The sequence below is a fragment of the Panthera tigris genome, chromosome D1 (genome assembly GCF_018350195.1).
Source record: "Panthera tigris isolate Pti1 chromosome D1, P.tigris_Pti1_mat1.1, whole genome shotgun sequence".
Lineage (NCBI taxonomy): Eukaryota > Metazoa > Chordata > Mammalia > Carnivora > Felidae > Panthera > Panthera tigris.
The window spans coordinates 96,586,894-96,609,735 of record NC_056669.1 but is presented as its reverse complement, the minus strand read 5'-3'; the positions used below and the strand labels follow the sequence as shown (position 1 = coordinate 96,609,735).

Sequence of the window (22,842 nt, the reverse complement as noted above, 5' to 3'; positions counted from 1 at the left end):
CCCTACTCAGACAATGATCCATTCTTGACCCATGCCCCCTGCTCCCAATCTGTTCTCCAGCCTGCAGCCAAAGTCACCCTTTCAAAACATAAATAAACTTCTCATTGTTCTTAAAATAAAGAACAAAAGTCCCAATTTGGCTCAGCGGGCCCTATACATCCAAGACTGTCTCCCCCTCCAGGCCCCTGTGTTCGGTCCACTCCGGGCACAATGACCTAGTTGCGCAAACATGCCATACTCTCGCCCGCCACAGGGCCTTTGCACATGCTGTCCTGTTCATCTGGTGGGCATTCTCTTTCTTCAATCACAGCTCAACTATCAGGAAGCCTTCCTTGACCTCTGGCCACATCACTTCCTCTGGTTGTTCCCTTCTCTCCTAGCCTCACTGCCTCTTCATCACCTGAGCCATAATTTTACATTTATTTACCTTATTAGTTGATTCATTCCGGCTTCCCCACAATAAGCTCTATGAGGGCAGAACTGATGTCTGATCTGGCCCATCACTGTATCCCTGAGGCCAGTTCAGGGCTTAGCACAAAGGAGACCCACAAGAAAGGTTTATTTCATGACTGATAAACGACCTTCCTACTCCCTAGCCTGCTCTTCTCTACCGGTCCCACCTTCCTCCAACTCTGCTCAAGCTGGATGCTCGAGAGGCGTCCCTAATAATCCCTTCCACTTCAGATCTTTACATACCCTCCTCCTTACCTCCACGTCCCATCCATCAATAAATCCTGGAGATTCTCCCTCCTAAGTCTCTCTCAAATGTGCCTGCCTGTAGCACCTAAGTTGAAACTAGCATCTTTTCTGACCTGAAACCACCCCCCCCCCTCCCCAGCAAGGCCCCTACCCATCCTGATTCTGCGTTCTGCAACCTGACCTAACCATTCTGTAACGCCTCTGCCCGACAATCTTCAGAGGTTCCCATGGCCCGCAGAAGGAGCATGCGCTTACCCTGGCTTATGAAATGTAGGGTGATCTGGCCCCTGACTCCCTCTCCTGCTGATTTCCTGCCACTCTGCCTGTCAGGCTCATTGCTGTCGCCACACGGACCTGCCAGATGCGTCTCTCGCTCAGCCGACCTGTGTGAATACGGCATCCCCCCACCCCCCTTCCACTAACTACTACTCATGCTTCAAGTCTCAAGCTAGAGGAAATCCCGCCCAAGCCCCTCGAGTAGGCCAACAACAACAATAATAATAGCTGATATTCACCGCATGCTTCCTAAAGGCAGGCGGGTGAAGGTCCTAAGGACTCTGTAGTATTGACCCATCGTGTCGCACCGTCAACTAGGATTATTCTGTTACAGGACAGGCACAGAGAAGGGAAATGATTCATCCAAGGTCACACCAGATAGGAAATAGCAAAGCTGGCTGGCGTAATGAACTTGGGCTCCAGGCCCCAAATCCATCAGCACCATGAACTCCACCGTCTCCCTCTGCAACTAGAATGTCTCGTCTTCCCTCCATCAGTAGCAATGATCACATGTGCCCGTACCTGTTCAATCCCTGTCCCTCCCCCACCGGACTGTCCACTCCCCGAGGGCAGGGACCACGTTTCCTCGGGCACCCGGTCCAGCCCCCGGTATCACTGCTTTTTTAGCTGAATGTCGTGCTCTGCATTCCCACAGCCCCCAGACCCAAGTCACCCACTCCGGAGGAGGGCTTGAGGTAAACCCTTGGTCCATTTCACAGAACGGTCTACCAGACCCACACATGAAGAATCATGAGAAAATCACCCTGAATTCTCTCCGGCTGGCTGGTCCCACGGGCTCCCTAGAGCCCTACCCCTGATTCTGCGGACTACCGCCTGACGGGCTCCTTAGCATGGCCCTCGGCCACCAAGGATCACAACCACTCAGCCAGGGCCAGGGGGTAGCAAGATCCATCATGCGCGCATCCCGGAGTGATGGCAGAAAAAAAGCTCTTGGGCCTGGCTGGGCCAGCGTATGGCTCCCCCTGCTGGCTTCCTTCCATGTTCATTAGCACCCTCTCCCACTGCACAGCCCAGGGGACACTCACCAGCCACGAGAAGAAGCCAGCCGATTTGTCCTGGGTGGAGATCTGCCCCTCATAGGGGCCGAAGATGTGACCCTTGGGGATGACCTCATTTATGCATCGCACGTCATTCTCCCCACTGGCTTCCTTGACCACCTCCATGCCCTGTGGGATGGTGAGGGCAGCCCTGTCTGGGATGCCCACGGGCACCGGCGTGTCGGACACAAACACTGGGGGACCGTGGTTCGGACACTCATCCACAAAGTACTCCTGGCAGGACTCGCAGACTGAAGGGACGGAAAGAGCGAAGAGAGCCTCAGTTGCTGCAGGGAGGCAGGACCTCCATGGCAGAGGCTGAGGGGCTGACGGGAAGCCCACCCTGAGGACGGCACAGGGCCGTGAAAAGCCCACCGCAGGGGACTCGGGAGTCCCGGCCCTGGCTCCGCCCCAGCCAGCCACAGGCCCCAGAGTCTTCAGTGGTAATAACCCATTCCCCTCCCCGGGGGCTCAAAGGACACGCCTGCCAGTGCGAAGGAAGCCAGTAGCAACCTTTGTATCAAGTTTCAAGCACAGCTTTGGAGTCAGATGGGTCTGGGTTTGAACTGCAACCATGCCTCTGTGGCCTGTGGGACCCGAGGCAGGGTGCTTAACCCTCACCAAGCCCTGGTGTCCTCACCTGGAAAATGGGACCCATAACAGCCACCTCAGTGGTTAATGGTGAGGCTAAACTGAATCCGGGACCCGTGTCTGATACATGACAGGCGAACGCCTATGGTCAGTTACGGCTGCAAACTCCCTAAGCAGAGCTGGGGTGGAGGGTGGGAGTCGGGGGGGGGGGGGAGGGAGGAGCAACCCAGGAACAGCCTCGAGCTCCACTTACACCAGAAGTCCACTTGCTGGAAGCTTTTGGGCATGATGAGCTCACGCTTCCCCTTCAGTTTCTTGGGTTCCACTTCCATGGACGAGGGGTCTGGTCTCCTAGAGCTGGCCAGACCAGGGGCCAGTGGAGAAAGCAAAGAAGCCATCAGAGAGCGGGAGGCTGGTGGGCAGAGAAGCCGTGGACCTGGCCAGGAGGCCACGGGGATGCGGCATGGGCCGAGGAGCCCCAGCCAGGCTGCCCATTCAGTGCAGGGACAGCGAAAAGGTAGGATCTGAGACCTGGACCCAGCCAGGCCTTCTAGGGTCCCTGCTTGCGTGCCTTCTAGAGCCTGCGCTCTCCCCTCTGCTCCAAGGAGCTGCCCAGAGCAGGTTAAGGAAGGTGGGCCAGGAGTGGGAACTCTTCCCCAGGGCCTCCAACCAACCCAGCCCAACTTCTCCCTCTCCTGTCCCCACACCAGGGCCTCACCAGGGCTGGCCATACTCCTGGTCGCGGAGTGGGGAGCAGACCTCTGTCTTCACCACGGTCACCATATCCCCCACGGCCGCCTTGGTCTGCGCCAGGCACTCCTTCATGTTCTCAGTCATTCTGTCCTGGGGACGCGAAGGCGGGACCAGCACAGGAAGAAGATCAAAGAGACAGGGGAAGAAGGGTGAGTGTCACAGAGGGCAAGCGGGGGGTCCCGTGGAGTCTGGTTACCCTCCCTGCCATCCCCAGAGGAAGCGCTGGAGAACACAGACAACAAAAACAGCTGTAGCTCGGCCAAGAGGAAATGCCATTTCTATCCCGGGCTGGTCCTGGGGAAGACTGGAGCCACCAGCCCCATGGGGTCAGAGGACGAGGGGCAGCTCAGGCCAGGGGGCAGGACTGGAGAGCGCAGCCCGGACCCCAAGGCCAAGGGGCAGAGGGTGTGGGGAATCCACAGGAAGGAGCCTCGGCACAAAAGTCTGCACTGGGGGGCAGGGGAGGGATCGACTCAAGTCCAGCTGGGGCCAAGTGGGGCTGGAGGATGAAACGGGCCCCCAGCGCCTGGCTGTGCAGCCCCTCACCCAGAGGCTGCCAGGGAATGCAGCCAGGCCCGCTTTGCCAGCTCAGAGCAGGTACAGGCGGGGCCTGGGGGTCCCGGTGTGGGCCGGCGAGCCAGCCCTGACTCCGAGCCCCACCCGCTCTCTCCAGGGAAGTCGCCCCAGCCCGCCGCTTACCGCCCTCCTCCACCACCGCGCCGGGCTTCAGCCCCTCCCTCGGCACCCCTGGGTCCTCATGCCAAGCCCGGGGACACTCTTCGGGCCAGGGCGGTGCGCAGCTCAGGCTGGGACCGCGCTCGCGGCCCGGGACTGGGCAAGCGGCGTGTGTGACTCACTACCCGGGGCCCCGCTGGCCACACCCCTGCTCCTCCGCTAATCAGCCCCCTGCTCCCCACCGGGGCCCCAAAGCCGGCGGCTGCTGGGAGGGGTGCGGGGAAACACGACGGCCTGCCCCCTCCTCCAGAGCCGGCGGGGCCGGGGGGGCGCGCCGAGGGGGCGGGGGCTGCCCGGGCGGGCCGAGCCGCCCCGTCCCGGCCCCCAGGCCGCCCCCCCCCACCCCCGCCCGCCGCCGCGGCCCCGCGCGGCGTCCCGCCCGCGTGTCCGGCGGGGAAAGTGTGAGGTCCCGCGGCCGGGCGCAGGGGCGGCGCGGGGGGCCGGGGAGGGCGCGGGCCGCTCTCTCCCTCTCACCAACCTTCCCGGCGGGGAGCTCCCTGCCCTGCCCGGCCCGGCCCTGCCCAGCGCCGCCCCCCGCCCGCCAGGCCCGGCATTCCTTGCGGGGGCATGTGGCTTCTTGCCGGCCCCGGGGGCACGCAGTTGGCTGGCGGCCGGGAGGGGGGCGCGCGGGGAGCGGGAGGCAGCGGGCGCCCGGGAGGGGCGGCGGCCAGGGGCCCGCCCGGCAGGGGGTGCAGCGCCCGGCGGGCTGGGGGACGCCGGGCGGGCGTCCGGGGTGGCCGGGAGCGGAGGTGGCGGGCGAGCGAAGCGGGTGGGCGACCGGCGCGGGCGGCCCCCCTCGCGCCTTCCCTGCGGCCGCCGCGGACTCCGCGCGGCTGCGGCGCGGCCTGCGGCGAACCGAGCGACACAGATCCCTGCACGCCACGCCGCCCCTTCCCCACCTGCGCGGCCTAGGGTGGGGACCCGGCGCCTGCGGGGGGGGGGCGCGGGGGGGGGGCTCCATGCCTGGTGGCTGGCCCTCAGCCACCCGTCAGGGGGCAGGGGTTGAGGGTCGCTGAGGCAGGAACCTAGGGCGGGAAGATGCCAAGGGACTTGCCCAAGGTCGCCCGGTCCATTCCTGATGGAATCTAGACTGGAGCCTGGGGCCTGCTGAGTAACCGGGAAACAGGAGAACCCCCAGATCCAAGCGTTATGTTTCAGGCCTCTGCCCAGCCTCTTCCAGAAGGATCACCGGGATCACCCTGGGATGGGTTAAGGCAGCCCACAAGTCCAGCTGCCAGGTAGGGGCAAGGTCCTATGGATTCGTAAAGGTTCACTGAGCACTTCTGCCCTGAGGAGCACTTCTCACTCGGATGGGCAATATTCACACACAACACACCGCGCGGTAGTGAAGTCCGGTGGTTAGACGCCTGGGTCTCCAAAGGGGCACTGCCTGTGTTCAAGCCCCGTTGACTGGCTATGTGACCCTGGGCAGGTGTAAGGGACTGAAAGTTTGTATGCTCCCCTACCCCCATTCATGGGTTGATGCTGTGGCCTTTCACGTGACTATATTTGGAGACTGGGCCTGCAAGATGATAAAGGTTAAATGAGGTCCTAAGGGTGGAGCCCGAATCTAATAGGGCTCGTACCCTTATAAGAAGAGGGAGAGACACCAGAGTGCGCGCTCTCTCTCTCTCTCTCTCTCTCTCCACCAGGTGACGACAGCGAGAAGGCACCAGTGTGCAAACCAGGAAGAGAATTCTCCCTAGGAACCTGATCAGCTTGCACCTTGATTTTTTGGACTTCTCAGCCTCCGAACCCGAGAAATAAATGTCTGGTGCTTTAGGCCACCCTGTCTATGGCATTGTGTTATGGCAGCCTGAACAGACTGAGACAGCAGGTTATCCAACTCCCCTGTGTGCCCATTTGTTCCCCTGGAAAATGTGGCCCGTGTTAGATTCCGTCCCAGACATTGCTGTATGAAATGGATCAAGATGAGTTTGGAGGGGGCCAGCTTAATACCCTCTCCAGCTTCATGTTCTTTTCCTTAGGGCACTTGTCACCCTTAGAACAGTCTTTTGCCAGCAGCATTATTTGATTAATACCTCATTCCCACTAACAGATGGTAAGTTCCACACGGGCAGGCACTTTTGCTCTCCACTGAATTGCCAGCACTCGTCACCGTGTCTGGCACCAGGGAAGAGCTAAGGAAAGACCAGCAACGTGCTAAGGCATAAACTTTAAGGAGGCACCCACCCTCAGGATCATGCACTTGCAGGCACGGCACCTGAAAATGAGCGTGTCCTTGAATCTGGCATCCTCGGTGCCTGGCTTGCCTTATCCTGGCCTCAGCCTTGCCCAGCACATAGCGTATTCTCAGTATTTGCCAAAGGAATTAACGACCAGCGACCCATGTCGCGATTCACCGGCCCCCTCTCATATGTCCTGCTGGCCCCCTGGAGAATCTCAACTCTGAAAGAGATCTGAGAAGCGAAGACAGGGCGGGTGGGTTATTGTCTTGAATCCTCGTCTCTTTGGGGTGCTCCCTCAGTGATCTCTGCTAGGCAAGGTGGGTGGTCCGATGGGTGAGGCTGGCGTTGAGAGGCAGTGAGGTAGGTAGGTACAGTGGAGAGTAGGAATGGAATTGGACTCCTGAGTCCTGGACCCGAACCTGATAGGAAGTCATAGGTGTATGCGGTGAGCATGGGAACATCACTTAAACGCACCAGGCCTTGGCGTCTAACTTGGTAAAATGGAAATCATCATAATTGCCAGGTTATCCCCATAAGGAATGAATGAGAGAAAGGCTGGGGCAAGACCTTGGGAGGGGCCAAGTGCTACGGGTTTGTAAAGGGTATTAGTATTTAACTGGCCACCCAGAGGCAAAGGGTGAGCAGGAAGAAGAGAGAGGGGGGATGGGGGGAAGACAGGCCAGAAAGGGGGAGGGGAAGGAGGGAAAAGGCAACAGAATCAAGGATGGAGGGGAAGAGGGAGAGAAGAGAGGAAAGCAGGCATGGGGGTGGGGAGGAAGAGACATGCAGACATTTTTCTGCATCTTGAATGGAAAACGATCCCCTCTGAGGAAAACATTCATTTGTCTCTCCAAGTAGAGAGGTCTTCTAGCCCTTTCCTGGGATGTCTTACTTTTCATTTACATCCCACCTTCATCAGGGAAAAGAATCGTGATGATTTATCACACAAACACATACTCAAACAGGACAGAGATTTCATGGAGAACGACTGATGCCAGTTCTACCAAGAATCTATCATAAGATGGCCAGCGATCCAGCTGCGCATTCGGTTCTGAGCCTCCTGGCAGCTACGGCAAAAAGGGAAACGTGATGGGTTACAGAGCTCTCGTTATTTGACACTGATTTATTCAGCGCACGATTACGTTCTTTCCATTCTTAGAGGAGTCCAGCCGCCTGGTGGACCAGAACCGAGCCTCACTGGCATGACTGAGGTGCATTACAAGTCCCTTCTGTGTCTGGAGCGGAGGCCGTGGGGGTGGGGTGGGGGAGGGAGAGGATGGCGCGCGGCAGGCCGTCCATTTGGGAAGAGAGAGAGATCACCACAGGTTGGTGTCCTTCACTGGGCCCATCTCAGCGGGCGCTGTAAAGCCTGCAACCGGTTGAAGGTCCAGCGACTGTTTCCGCGGTCTGCTGTGGACCCGTTTGCCCAGGGAGGGGCTTGGGGGAGGGGTGGTCAGCAGGCCTCACAGAGGACTCCACGCTGCTGGCAGTGGTCCCTCTCAGCTGGCTCCTCTGAGTCTGCACACGCAGAGATTAGGCATGTTGCGAACCCAGCAATGAGATGCAAACCCAAGCAAGAGGAGGGGGCAGAATGCAACTCAGGAGGCAGCAGCTCTGTTTTCACCCTTGGCAGCGTGCCAGGGTCCTGGAATGCCCGGCAGCCAGCGTGGCCGGAGGACTGGGAATCTGTGCCCACTTGGTTTCCCTAGAGGCTGGCACCACGAGCATCTGACAGGTCTGCTCTGGTTCCACCACAGCATCCTGTGTTGTTCCGTCCCATAACAAAGGGACAGGCCATTAGAGGGCTGGCCCCAGTCATGCGGTGACCTGGGCCGGGTCCCCCCCGGCTCTGAGCTTCAGTCCTGGCTGTGCCATAAACTTTTTAGGTGACCTTGAGCAAGTTCCTGCCTTGCCCCGAGACTCAGCTTCCCTTTCTCGAGAAATAAAAGGTCCAACATGGTTCTTAACGGCAAATCACGGGGGCAATGGGGGGAGAGCATGGAATTCTTAAGGGAGTTGTTGCATTAAATGCCCAGCAAGCACTGCCTATAGAGAGAATAAATGACACGCCTTGAACTTGCACGTGAGACAGATTTGTAAATGTATATACATACTTTTACGATGAACAAATGATAAGTTTATATTAAAATGTTACTGAATTCGGAGAAGCCGAATGTCACCATGTGTTTTGTTCACCAACTGATTCCAGCACAGCCACTTACAAGCTATGTAACCTTGGAGAAATTAACCACTCCTACCTTCCTTTCCCTGTCCAATGGGACTGATGTCAGGACCCATCTCCTAGGGCCGTTTTACATAGCATAGTATCTGGCATACAATAAGCACTCTATAAATAATTAGTTCTTATTATCATTCATTTATTTAGTATTTTAAAGGTATAGCAGACATCAGGGGGGCACGTCGATGAAAAAAATTTTTGACGTTAAAAAAGGGGGCTTTACAAGCAGTTACAACCCTTAAGAGAGAAACACGTTTATTTTTTTTTAATTTTTTTTTTAACGTTTATTTATTTTTGAGACAGAGAGAGACAGAGCATGAACAGGGGAGGGGCAGAGAGAGAGGGAGACACAGAATCTGAAACAGGCTCCAGGCTCTGAGCTGTCAGCACAGAGCCCGACGCGGGGCTCGAACTCACAGACCGCGATATCGTGACCTGAGCCGAAGTCGGCCGCTTAACCGACTGAGCCACCCAGGCGCCCCAGGAGAGAAACACGTTTAATAAGTCTATACTATAAAGATGCTCATCCCAGTAGAAAAATGGGAAATAGCATTAAAAAAGCAATTTGCAAAAGAAGAAAGACAAATGGCCGATATGCTTTATGAAAAAGCCACAACACTTTCATACCCAAATAAATATAAATTAAAACAAACACCATTTTTCCTCTGTTAGGTTGGCGAACATTAAAAATCTCTATCCTATTCCAGGTTGGCGAGAGCGTGGGGGATATACCCTACACACCCTCCTGGCTGGAATATAAATTGGTATGACCTTTTTGGAGGGCAACTTGGCAACACATATCAAAAGACCTGAAATGAGACAACCTTTGTAGGAGCAACCCCAAACCTAGGAATTTCTCCTAAGGGCATCATTAAGTTGTGTTCAGAGATTTACCCATAAGGTTGTCCTCTGCAACACTATTTTTAGTAGCAAAAAAAAAAAAAAAAAAAAAAAAAAAGAACCACACAAAAACAAAACAAACAAAAACCACCGAAGAATAAAAGTAAACCTTGAAAACAGGAGAGAAGTTAATATGTAGCACACGGTGAAATATTAGACAGCAACTAACAACGATTCCGAAGAATATTTATTGACATGGAAACACATGCTCAACATACTGTTAGTGAAAAATGAAAGCTACTAAGTGAAAGAAGATAATTGGAAAGGCCCCCTGCTGTATGATTCCCACTATATGACATTCTGGAAAAGGCAAAACTATGTAGGCAGTAAGAAGGTCAGTGGTTTCCAGGAGTTAGCAGGAGGGACGGATGAACAGGCAGAGCACAGAGGATTTGTAGGGCAGTGAAACTACTCTGTGGGACAACTATAATGGTGGATACATGTCATTGTACCTCTGTCCAAACCCCTAGAACGTACAACACCAACAGGAAGCCTGAATGTAAACCACGGACTTCGGGTGATGATGACGTGTCAGGGCAAGTTCATCGGTTGCAACAAATGTAGCACTCCCGGAGTCCGGGAGACGGCGGGTGTGCGGAGACAGGGAGAATATGAAAGCTCTCCGCACATTCCCCTCAGTTTTATTGTGAATCTAGAACTTCTCCAGAAAATAAAATCTATTTTTAAAGATGAAGGTTGTTGGGACGCCTGGGTGGCTTAGTCAGTTAGGCGTCCAACTTCAACTCAGGTTGTGATCTCCCAGTTCACGGGTTCGAGTCCCGCATCGGGCTCTGTGCTGACAGCTCAGAGCCTGGAAGCCTGCTTTGGATTCTGTCTCCCTCTCTCTGCCCCTCCCCCCCCCACACTCTGTCTCTCAAAAATATATAAACGGGGGGCGCCTGGGTGGCTCGGTCGGTTGGGCGGCCGACTTCGGCTCGGGTCGTGATCTCGCGGTCCGTGAGTTCGAGCCCCGCGTCGGGCTCTGTGCTGACAGCTTGGAGCCTGGAGCCTGTTTCGGATTCTGTGTCTCCCTCTCTCTGGCCCTCCCCCGTTCATGCTCTGTCTCTCTCTCTATCTCAAGGGTAAATAAACAAAAAAAAATTAAAAATATATATATAAACAGTAAAAAATTAAAAAAAAAGAAAGTTGTGGAAAGATAGATATAAAATAATTCCATTTTAGAAATATATATGGATTGGGACACCTGGGTGACTCGGTTAAGCGTCCGACTTTGGCTCAGGTCATGATCTCACAGTTCATGAATTTGAGCCCCACATCGGGCTCTCTGCTGTCAGCGCAGAGCCTGCTTTGGATCCTCTGTCCCCCTCTCTCTCTGCCCCTCCCGGCTCGTTCTCTCTCTCTCTCTCAAAAATAAATAAACATTAAAATACATATATAAAAAAAAGAAACATGGATTTGCACACACAGGTCTAGGAGAATATATTCTGGCGGATCCCACGTGGTTAGTTGAAGCAGTGTTAAAGGGAGAGTGTTTCTCTTTTCTTCCTTTCGCTTATGAGAAAAAAGAAAGTCTCAGAGCACCTGGGTGGGTCAGGGTGTTAAGCTTCTAACTCTGGATTTCAGCTCAGGTCACGGTCTCATGATTCGTGAGGTGAAGCCCGGAGTCGGGCTCTACACTGAGCAGCCTGGGACTCTCTCTCCCTCTCTCCCTGCCCCTCCCCCACTCTTGCTCACAGGTATATGCACTCTCTGTCTCCCTCTTTCCAAATAAATTTAAAAACTTAAAAAAAAAAGTCACCTAACTCTTTAAAGCTCATTTATACTCTTTATACTCATTAAATTTAAGAACTGCTAGCAAAGATAATAATGTCTAAGGTTCTGCCATTCTCATCGACTTCGTCACCGGATGCTGAGACCCAACCAATTGGTCGGGAGGAAGGAGGATTCAAAATTAGAGACTGAATACGAGGCATATAAGTGGCACTGGCTGTATATTTCATGAATGAATGCAAATCGACTGACTGGCCAGTAAGGGCCCTGATATTTCGATCATGAAGACTTCTATTTTTCTTTTTCTCTACGAGTCCCATTTTGGAAGATTTTATCTGCCGAAAAGCCTGCACGCGCTGTGTAATGACTCGTTCATTTTCCTAGTTTTTCCCATATACACCAGTGTGCGATAACCAGGATTAACCAGGGTAAACTGGTTAGCTGCTATCATCCCAAGCAAAAGCAGAGAAATCTGGCGTGCTCATTCATTTGTCCTGCTGATTACAGAGAACCGTACAACATTCATTAAACTTTTTATGTTTACAAAATAGCTCAGCGGGTAGATTACTATGTAGAAATGAGAATAAACAAACCACAACTACACGGTATAGTATGTAGTCACAAGGCCGAGGAAAGAAACGAGCCCCAAAGGGTACATACTGTATAATTTCATTTATATAAAGTTTAAAAAGCAGGCAAAACTACAGTGTTAGAAGCCCGTTAGTGGCACGGGCGCCTGGGTGGCTCAGTCGGTTAAGCGTTCGACTTCGGCTCAGGTCATTATCTCGGGGTTCATGAGTTCAAGCCCTGTGTGGGGCTCTGTGCTGACAGCTCCGAGCCTGGAGCCTGGTGCGGATTCTGTCTCCCTCTCTCCCTGCCCCTCCCCTGCTCTCACTCAAAAATAAACATTAAAAAAAGAAGAAGCATCAGGGATAATCTTTGGGCATAACTGGAAAGGGATAAGGAAGGGGCTTAGACGATGTCGGTAACGCTCTATTTTTTAAGTTGGCGCTGAAGAGGAAGAACAAAGAACTTCCATGGGGGAAACTAACCCAGTCCAGCCCGTGATTTTGCAGCTGGAGGACCTGGGGTCCAGCCAGTGAGGCTCCCGATTGAGTTCCAGGCTTTGTCTGCAGAGCGGTTTCTGGGGGAGCATCAGCGGTACAGCTGGCTGGGGGGGCAGGTGAACACATTCTCCCCAGGAGGTCCCTCCTGCTGAACCTTTTTTTTTTTTTTTTTTAACATTTATTTATTTTTGAGACAGAGAGAGACAGAGCATGAACAGGGGAGGAGCAGAGAGAGCAGGAGACACAGAATCTGAAATAGGCTCCAGGCTCTGAGCTGTCGGCACAGAGCCCGACGCGGGGCTCAAACTCACGGACCGCGAGATCATGACCTGAGCCGAAGTCGGCCGCTTAACCGACCGAGCCACCCAGGCGCCCCCTGCTGAACCTTTTAAAGGTAACAGGTTGACTCCACCATTGATAAGATTTTGATAAAATGAGGTTGGGAGAGGGGCGCCTGGGTGGCTCAGTTGGTTAGGCATCTGACTCTTGGTTTCTGCTCAGGTCACGGTCTCTCGGATCCTGGGGTCAAGCCCCCAGCTGGGCTCAGCACAGACAGCAAAGAGGCGAGAGCTTGCTTGGGATTCTCTCTCTCCCTCTCTCTCTCTCTGCCCCTCCCCCACTCATTAGCTTGCACGTGTGTGCTCTCTCTCAAAATAAAACGTAAAAAGAAGTAGGTTGGGAGAAGCACTGTAAAGTTTCTTGAGTCAAGTGGGGAAGGCGGTCAAGAGTGGCACCTTTTTTTGAAAAAAAATGTTTTATGTTTATTTTTTGAGAAAGAGAGAGACAGAGAGAGACAGAGCATGAGCGGGGGAGGGACAGAGAGGGAGACACAGAATCCGAAGCAGGCTCCAGGCTCCGAGCTGTCAGCACAGAGCCCGACGCAGGGCTTGAACTCACGAGCCGTGAGATCGTGACTTGAGCCAAAGTCAGACACTAAACCGACGGGGCCACCCAGGCGTTCCCAAGAGTGACACCTTTTTTATGTGTTTGCTTCTGACAGGGGACACTGATGGTACCTGGATCCCCTTCCCCCTTTCCTCCCCACTAATAGAACCGAACAACGTTCAGGTGCGACACCTCCCTCCCAGGACCTATAAGATTCAGAAGCTGAGCCTACCGTCAGCTCCAGGTATGGGCTCAGATGAATCTAAGCCGATTATGGCAATACCACCCCCCTCCCCAATTACTGGATCATGGACCTGGCCTTTCATCAGCACCTGACATTCCCCTCCCGAGGAGGTCAAGGTCAGACACCTGACCAACTCAGGCCCATCAAAGGAAGAAAAGGACTTTGATCTCAGGACTTGAGTAAGAAAGGATGCAGCCATTGCTGCAGAAAGCAGCCACCTTCCTCCAGAAGCACCCTTTAGAACGAAGCTGGTAGGCAGAGCAGAGGGAAGGTGTGGTATAATAAGTAATATATCTGTTCTTTGTCCCCGGTTCCTGGCAAAGAACACCTGAAACCCTTGGAACTTCCCAAGTAATAGAAGCGTCTTTTGTTATTCATAAGGAGCCCCTTTCTAGCATACCTGAGTTTTTGCTCATAAGTCACTTCCGGTGGGGTCCCTACATAGCCTCAAAATGGGGAGGGTCCCGGAGACCCAGTGTTTAGAAAGTCAGAACCTCCAGCCCCCACCCACTGACCTCCTGGGAGGGCAGGGGGGCTGGAGATTGAGATCTACAAAGATTCTTAGGTTTTTAAATTGAGGCACAGTTGACTCACAACATTACATTAGTGTTGGGTCTGCAAGGTAATGACTTGATATTTGTCTACACTGCGAAATGATCTCCACAGCAGGTGCAGGTAGCATTCATCGTAGTTACAGAATGCCTTTTTCTTGTGATGGAAACACTTAAGATCTACCTCCTTGGCACCTTTCAAATATGCAATACAGTATTGGTAACTGTGGTCACCTCGCTGGGCATTTCACCCCCAGCACTTGTCTCTTTTACCCCTACGAGTTTGTCTCTTCTGTCTCCCTTCATCCTTTTCGCCTCCCCCCTCCCCCACCCCGCTGGCAACCACCGATCTGTTCTCCGTGTCTCTGAGCTTGGTCTGCTTTGGTTTCGACCGCATGGAGAAGGGAGACCGTACAGTATTTGTCTGCGTCTGACTTACGTGACTTAGCACGATGCCCTCGAGGTCCACCCGTGCTGTCACAAACGGCAAGAATTCATTCTTTTATACGGATACATGGTATTCCATCGTGTATCTATATCACATCTTCTTTCCCCAATCACCTGTCCGTGGACACTTCCGTGGTTTCCGTGCCCTGGCTGTCATAAACATGGGAGTGCAGGGATCTTTTCACAACTGCGTTTTCGTTCTTTGGATAAATGCCCAGAAGTGGAAATGTGGGATCATATATGGTGTTTCTACTTTTAGTTTTTTGAGGAACCTTCATATCATCTTCCACAGTGGCAGCACCAACTTACAGCCCCAGAGCAGTGCACGGGTTCCCTTTTCTCCGCATCCTGGCCATCACTCGCTACCTGTTGCCCTTCTGATGATAGCCGTTCTATTAATGTGATGTATCACACGGATTGACTTGTGGATATTGAACCAGCCTTGCATCCCAGATACAAATCCCACTCGATCGTGGTGAATAATCCTTTTAATGTCTCGTTGGATCCGGTTGGCTAGTATCTCGCTGAGAATTTTTGCATCCACGTTCACCTGTGTGTCGCTGCGGGAGGAATGTCTGTTCACATCCTCTGCCCACCTTTTAATAGGATTGTTTGGGTTTTTGCTATTGAATGGCATGAGTTCTTTGCATCTTTCGGATATTAATCCCTTACCAGATACACGATCTGCAAATATGTTCTCTCACTCAGGAAGTGGCCTCAACAATTCTCGAACGAGATTCAGAGGGCTTCCTGGTCGGCGAGCACGTGAGATGCCGGGAGGCCAGCGTACCCGGAGACGTCACAGAGGCTCCACGCTCCTTCCCACGTACTTAACCCTGTGCGAGGTCTCTTCCATCTGGCTATTCCTGAGTTGTATCCTTTATAATAAACCGGTGACTGTAAGCAAAGCACTTTCCTCAACCCTGTGAGTCATTCTACCAAATTATAGAAGCTGAGGAGAAGGAACACGGGTGCCCCAGGACCTGCAACTGGTCTCCAGCAGAGAGAGAGGGAGACAGAGAATCCCAAGCAGGCTCCGTGCTGTCAGCACGGAGCCAGATGCGGGGCTCGAACTCAGGGACCTGAGCTGAAATGAAGAATCAGACGCTTCACTGACGGAGCCCCCCCAGGCCCCCCTGAAGTGGGGACGGTCTCGTGGGACTGAGTCTTCAATCTGTGGGGACCAGGGCTAACTCTGGGTGGCTTTAGAACTGAATTGAGCTGTTGGACAGCTAGCTGGTGTTAGAGAACCAAAGAACGGGCTGGTGTTGGAAAACATCTCAGGGACGGAGACATCAGCGGACAAGGGAATCAACTGCTCCTGCAATCGGCCTACTTCTGCACCCCTTGTTATGCCTCTTTGTTACCCGAGCCCCCTAGGGCGGGTCTCTATTCTGTGCAGCTGTCACCATCCCCCCTGGTACTTGTCCAACGAGGCACCTGCCTCCCTATTCTGGCTGTGCCTCTGTAAAGACGTTGCTTCGGGGTGCCTGAGTGGCTCGCTCAGGTAAGCCCTTGATTTCGGCTCAGGTCACCATCTCACAGTTGGGAGCCCCCGGCGTCGTGCTCGGCACTGACAGCCAGAGCCTGCTTGGGATTCTCTGTCTCCCTCTCTCTCTGTCCCACCCCATGCCCTCTCTCTCTCTCTCTCTCTCTCTCTCTCTCTCTCTCTCTCTCTCAAAATAAATAAATAAACTTAAAAAGAAAAAGACTCTGCCTTGGCGCCTTGGCCTCCCAAGGGGCAGATGAGGAGCGCCCACGACATCTCCCCGCTGGCACCCCGGTCCCCCAAGCCCACGGCCGGCAGCTATCACCTGAGCACTCTCTCCCACGCACTGCTGGTGTATCTGTGAAGGGCAGTATATGCCGGGAACCTTTAAAAAACATGCACATGACCTTCTGTCCTGCGATTTCACTTCCAGGAATTTCCCTGAGATACACGTGTGAGAGTATTCACTGCAGAGCAGTCTAGAACAGCAAAAGACTGGAAATAACCAACGAGTTGTCTGGAGGCTGGTTGAATAAATGACAGGGTCCACGGGCGGCTGTTTCAGGGCAGGAGGTGATGGGACAACCGTCCGGCTCCCACCGTGGCCACCACCGTGGTCGGGGCCACGTCTCCCTCCGGCCTGAAGGGCTGCAGGGGCAGCCCGACTGCCTCCCGGCTTCCACTCTGACCTGCTGTCCATCCTCCAGCCCGCGGCCAGCCGGGTGAGCCTGTTACAACCTGTCAGATCAAACCCTCGGCGGAGCCCCGTGTCACACGCGGCAAACAGCAAAGCTCTCCAGACAAGACGCCGTTGCCCTCTGCGCCCTCCGCGCCTACGGGGTGCCCCCTCCCTCCCACCCCAGCCAGAGGGCTGCCTCACTCGGCCTGCAGCACCCCATGCTCCTGTCTTGCCTTTTGCAACGGCTGTTCCCTCTGCCTGGAATGCTCCCCCTCCAGAGACCCGCGGGGCTCCCTCACTCCCATCGGGGCCTTTCTCTACTCAGTGTCCCGTTCTCTGCCACCTACGTAAAGTTGCCGGCTCCTGACCAGTCCTACCCCTCCTCCCCTGTTGGATTTTCGCCCTGAGCATGACTCACCACCAATTCGACGTGGTGCCCATTTATATTATTTGCTCTCTGTCTCCCCAGCCAGAATGTAAACTCCAGGAGGGCAGAGAGATGTTGACCTTCCGTTTAGTGCTGTATCCCCCGCAAGGGGAACCGTGCCTGGTGCAAAGTGAGCACACAATAAACGTTTGTTGAATGGGTTACAGAATCGGTGGTGAAAACAAAACCCAGGGCAAGACAGCCTAAGTTGAGAGGCCGCAGAAAATGGTGGATAAGAGCACAGATTCTGGTCCTCGGCTGCCTAGATTCGACTCCCAGCTGCTTCACTTAGCACTGTGTGATGTTGGGGCGGTTCCTTAACCTCTCTGTGCTTGGGGGCACCTACCTGGTAAGGCTGTCAGGATTAAATGAGTTCATATTTGTAATATACTTAGAATGGCAACTGACACGAAGCGAGTAAGCTGTGTAAGTTTTATATAAAATAAACAGGCCCCGTTTTAATAAATAAAAAGGACACACACATTTACATGGGCCCACGGATGCAGAGAATATTCTTAATCTGTGGTTGCCTCTGCTCCCGGGCCAGAGGGCGAGAGGAGGAAAGGGTCTTACTTCCAACAGAGTTTTACACCGGATTCGTGCACTTTGGATTTAAAAAATAGATTAGCAGAGGCACCTGGATGGCTCAGTCTGTTAAGCATCCAACTCTTGATTTTGGCTCAGGTCATAATCTCGCAGTTCATGAGTTTGAGCCCCGCGTCGGGCCCTGCGCTGACAGCGTGGAGCCTACTTGGGATTCTCTCTCTCCCGCTCTCTGTACTCCTCCTTGCTCTCTCTCTCTCTAGATAAAAAACTAAACATTAAAAAAAATAGACTAGTAACGCCTATGAGTTATTGATTGTTGAGGCTGCATGATAAGTACACGGAAGTTTCTTACACTCTTCTATCTAACAAAAAGTTTTAAAAGGCGTGTTGGTATTGATGGTTTAAAAAATAACCTGCAGGCTGTCCTGCCACCTCCCGGGCAGGGAGCAACCAGCAAAAAACGGTGCAGAAGGGGAGGCCTCTGCTGATGGAGGGGGATGGGCAGAGAGGGCTCCCCTCCACCACCTGCTGTCCCCTGGTAGGGGACTTGCGCCCCCTCCCCCGTGATGCTAATGAGGAAGGCGGGGAGTTTAAGCCATCTGCACCCAGGGCCCCTGTGGCTTTTAAGGAGTAGGGCTGGAGAAAGTGAGCTCTCCCATCCCACTGCCTCCAGCAGGCCGTGGGAGCTGAAAGCCTGCACCCAGACCACTGGGTCCAGGGCCCTCCTTTCCTGGCTCGAAAAGTCAGGCCCAGGTGGGACTGACCTGCTCAAAGCCTCCAGCAGGACGGTGGTGGGAGATAAGAGCCCACTGCCACGGGTCTATGCTGGGCAGCCCCTCACCCAGCCCTCCCTTCTCCGGCCCCTGTCCGGGGTGTCCTGTGTATTCTCAAACCCACACTTCTCCCGCCTGCGGGGCTGGAGGCTCCATTTAGGGAGGTAGGACCCCGAGGAAACAACACGCGGTGTTCTGGCTCCAAGGAAAGGGGTCCCAGTGCACGGTGAGACCGGAGGGGAAGGTCTGTGGAGGGAGTCGCTGGGGGAATATGGGTGGGAGGGCCCTGTAAGCCTGGCACCCTGCCTTTATTTCCTCAGCAGTCTTCTCCTCCTCCCCCTTCGCTGCTCCTTCCTGCCCCTGCCCCTCTCACTGGCTCTTTATTCTATTCTCCCGGTCTTGCCCCGAATCTCAAAATTAAAAGAAACCTCAAAAGTCACCTAAATCCTTACTTCTCGATGTGTGGTCCTCAGACCAACGGTAAGGGCATCACCTGGCGCTTATTACAAATGCAGAGTCCCAGGGCGCCCAGGGCGCCCAAGCGTCCGACTCTTGATTTCAGCTCAGGTCGTGATCTCGCGGTTCGTGAGTTTGAGCCCTGAGTCCGGCTCTGCTCTGACAGCGCGGAGCCTGCCTGGGATTCTGCCTCCCCTCTCTCTGCCCCTCCCACTCCCCAAAATAAATAAGTAAACATTAAAAGAAGAAGAAGAAGAAAGGCAGAGTCCCACGCTCCACCCCAGACCTCCTGCATCAGAGACAGCCCCAGGTGACGGGCACACGCGTGTAAGTTTGGAGAGCACCCGTCTGAACTGCCCCACCGCCTGCACGGTCACCGTCTGGGCCCATTGTGTCACCCCATGGGACTGGGGGGTGCAGTGACCAATGCCACCATGTAATGACCCTGCCGTTCGCTGGGCTGCAGTCACCTGTCCTGCTGATTCGTAGAGTCTTGGCCAGAAGCGTGGGGTTCTTGCCGACCTACGTGTGTGCATGCGTAGGCACGTCTTGGGGGTCTCCGTGTGTGTCCCCTGTGGCCATTTACTAAGGCACGTAGCTCAGTCTCGAAACAGTGACAGACATCAGTTATCCGGGCACAGGCAATAAAGAAGCAAAGGACGAGACGATTTCGGAGAATGCGTATCTGCCAGCCATAGTGAATGGTGCAGGGAAGGGTAAAGGGCCAGCCAGTCAGGAGTGGAGGTTTTGGGGCGTTGGAGGAACCTGCGGGGAAGAGGGCGAGTGCTGAAAGAACCGAGTTACTACAGATCTGCTGGCAGCCAGCCACTGTGGCACCACATACACCAGCCTGCCTCTGAAAGGAGCCAGGGCAAAGGAGTGCAGGGTTAAGATGAAAAGACCAAGCGGCGAGGACACCGTGCGAGCCCTGGATCCAACCGTTCCTGAAGCCGTGCACGATCCTGGACTCTGCACTTTGCTAGGCCCGTAAATTCCATTTTGGCCTAGTCCTGATTGACTTGAGCTTCTGTCTTACTGTATTTAGTCCTTTCAAAAACCTAGTGAGTACAGTTTTACTTTACTTGTTTTCCAGACGGGAAACAGAGGCTCCGAGAGGACCAGTGCCTTGATCAGGGCCGCACAGCAGCTGTCTGGAATCTATCCAAGTCAAAGCCCATGCGATTTCCAGTACTCCCAGGTGGCAGTCCAGCATGGGGGTGACACCCTACAGTCAGGGGGTGGGGTATGGTCTTCCATGGCAGGTAGTGAAGGCGCTTCCTGGGAGAGGTGGCCCTGGCGGGATAATCAGAACCTGATCCAACCGGAAACCGGCCTGTAGAAAGGCAGCGGAAGAAAGGATCCGCAGGTTACAAACCGGTGGCTCGTTCTTGTTTTCTGAGGTTTTTTTTTTCTTAATTTGTATTTTTGTTCCAGTTGCCAACTCTGAAGAAACGGAAGATCTCCTGTAAAAACACGATGTTCAGCTTTGCTGGGAAGTCAGAAGGACTGGCAACAGCAGGCAGGTGGTTCCACATGGCAAGAATTTGCCGGAGCTGGGTGGTGGGGGCCCTGCTCCGATGGGCTCCAATGCCTACTCTCCACGGCCCCAGCCGGCCGTGTTCCCTGCCCAGCCCGGCATCCGAGTTCACGGCCGCGTGGCTGGGACCGCAGTGCTGGGCGGACGCCGTCCTCTGAGAACCCAGACTCGGGTGAGATGGGGTGCTGGGGTGGGCCCTCACCAGCCGCCCAGCCTCTGTCCACTCTGGCTGCTCCCAAGTCCCCCGTTCCTGGTACCCGGCGGGGGCTCAACACACACTTGCGGAGTGGAAGAAGCAAACGAGCGCGTGTGAGCCACCCGGTAACTCCACTCCAAGAGGCAGCGTGGTCTGGAAGTCGGGGCGTGAGCTCTGGGGTGAGACGGCTCGCCATGGACTGTTACCCACCGCTCACAAGTGTATCATTGTGGGGGGTGGGGAGTTACGTTCCCTTCTGTGCCTTCAGCTACCCCGCCGGAAGATGGGAATAATAATGGTCAAACAGGGTTGCGTGAGCGAAGGGGTAAGCTGTCCGCAAATAACCATTAGCTTGACCTCTTCTACCGGTGGACAGACTTGAGACAAATTCCTTCCCCCGGTCCGGGCCCCAGTTCATCCAAGGTGGTTAGGTTTGACTTTGCCAGGACCTGTCAGCTCTGGTATTCTGTCACTAGGAAAAGTCAGCATTCGGGCGAACTCCTGGAGCTCATCACAAACAGGCCCCCGGGGCCACCGGGGGCTCTCTGTTAACCACCTCTCTGCTGAGGTCCAAACAGACCTTCGATGGCCGTCATGGCAAGGTCACTCAACGCCAAATTCCTTTCCATTCAGCCCCAGCTCCAGCTCCGGGACCAGCTGGGGCTCCTTTACTCCAAGTCATGATACCCCGAAGGTACAGGGACACGGCTGGAAGGAGCGAGCCCCCGGGGGCCCCTGGTGGGGTCCCCGGGGGTCCCGTCCTCACCCCTGCAAGCACGCAAGCAGAGCTCTCACCACAGGCGCTGCACTGCGGCTGGCGCTGGGGCATCCAGCTGGCAGAGCTGTTTCCATTTCTCTCACACGCCCCCGGATGGGAAATGATTCATGAAAACCAAGAAGGTAAAATTAGCCCAAAGGCTGCCGAGTAATTTATGCAGCCAACAGGGCCAGGAGGGAGGGAAGGCCCACGCTGCCAGCTCAGTGTGGCCTCCCAGGGGCTGGCAGAGGCCAGCCTGGCCATCAGGAGCCTCTGTCTCTGGGGTCTTCTATTTCTGGACTCAGCCTCCAGGGCCGTTGGCAGGCCTTCCGGAACCATCGCTGACCCCCGCCCCACCACACTCCACAGACCCCCATGGCCGCCGCTGGGGACCTGCTAAGTGCCGGGGGCCTGCTGGGGAGAAGCTCAAGCATTTCATCCTGTCAACCCCAAGCCTTCCCAGGTGAGGAATGAATGTGCTGAGAGCTCAGGTAGGTGGCCAAAGGTCCGGGGCGAAGCCAGAATTCCAACCCCGATCTCATGAACTCCGAAAGCTGCACTTTCCCCCCAAGCTGGGTGTTGCCCACCCAACTTGGAGTTCTCAGGGTGGCCCGAGGGCAGTGGACCCAGCGGGGATTCCCTGGCAAGTCCTACCACATGCTCTTCACCGTCTCATGACTAGTCAATACCAGAACCAAGCCCCGCTGTCCCCGCGTGGCAAGGTGGAGGGTCCCCAATATCCTAGTGTCTTAAAAAGGGGTTGAGAAAATGTGGCATAAAATCATACCCCGTAATGGAGGAACAGAACAGCAGACAAAAGCAAGCCCCATGGTCTCCCTTTACAGGGCTGTGCGCCAAGGCCCAGAGAGGGGAAGAGACTTACTCAAGGCCACACAGCAAACCTGTGGCAGAGCTTAGGATGAAACTGCATCTCCCGAGTCCCACTGCAGGGAACCTGCTGTCAACACTATTTACAAAGACAGCAAATCTGAGTGGGAGGGGGATTCCCTACCTGCAGGGGCAGCCGAGGCAGAAGTCATCCCGGAGACCTCCTGGGGCCCCCGATCTGGTTATGTTTGATATCTGCCCATACTTCTGGAACCTACAGGGAACATGTGAGCACCTGGAGAGGCTCCTCGGAAGGCAGAATCCTGCTCCAGACCTGTGGGAACCCGGGAGGGGTCACCTCGCCTCGGGAGCCTGGGGAAGAAACGGGCCCGGGAAATTGACAAGAAGATGTGTGTGTGTGTGTGTGTGTGTGTGTGTGTGTGTGTGCGCGCGCGCGCGCGCATGCACACGAATCACCCAGCAGGTTGTGAGTGTTTGTTAGGAATGCAAGGGTCCCGCACGGATGCAGTCACAGTGCTCACCCTCAGCCCCTCTGGCCCCTGGCTTGGCCCAGAGGAAACCCAAGGCCCGTCACGGGTGACACCCCACCACCCATGCAGCTGAGCCCCCCGGGGCAGGCAGCTGAAGGCCAGCGGGACACCTCAGGGCAGTACCGCTCACTCCCAGGACACGGTTCAGAGCAGCTCAGTGGCACTGTCCCCCCTCAGAGTGACCAGAGCTGCCACGGCCCAAGCCCTGAGCTCGTCAGCACTTTCAAATATCAACATG

The 22,842-nt window shown here is 54.7% G+C and overlaps 1 protein-coding gene and 1 long non-coding RNA gene across 5 annotated transcripts in view; one reads left to right on the top strand and one right to left on the bottom strand.

Annotated features, from left to right (window-relative positions):
- PRDM11 (PR/SET domain 11) overlaps window positions 1-22,842 on the bottom strand; it is an 82,342-nt gene that overhangs the window by 43,852 nt on the left and 15,648 nt on the right. For 2 of the 4 annotated variants that reach the window (XM_042958070.1, XM_042958073.1), the window contains exons 1-4: window positions 19,206-21,248; window positions 3,343-3,467; window positions 2,878-2,981; window positions 2,022-2,284 (exon numbers count right to left, since the gene is read on the bottom strand). In XM_042958070.1, coding sequence (XP_042814004.1) covers window positions 2,022-2,284; window positions 2,878-2,981; window positions 3,343-3,467; window positions 19,206-19,271 — 558 coding nt within the window. In that variant the 5' untranslated portion in view covers window positions 19,272-21,248. Of the gene's footprint in view, window positions 1-2,021; window positions 2,285-2,877; window positions 2,982-3,342; window positions 3,468-14,357; window positions 14,696-19,205; window positions 21,249-22,842 lie in introns of those variants that run through there. The other 2 variants (XM_042958071.1, XM_042958072.1) reach the window with 2 other exon arrangements.
- On the top strand, window positions 4,948-5,914 carry LOC122231078. Its single transcript, XR_006208202.1, has 3 exons — window positions 4,948-5,025; window positions 5,271-5,350; window positions 5,765-5,914. It is a non-coding gene; the product is annotated as an uncharacterized LOC122231078 (long non-coding RNA).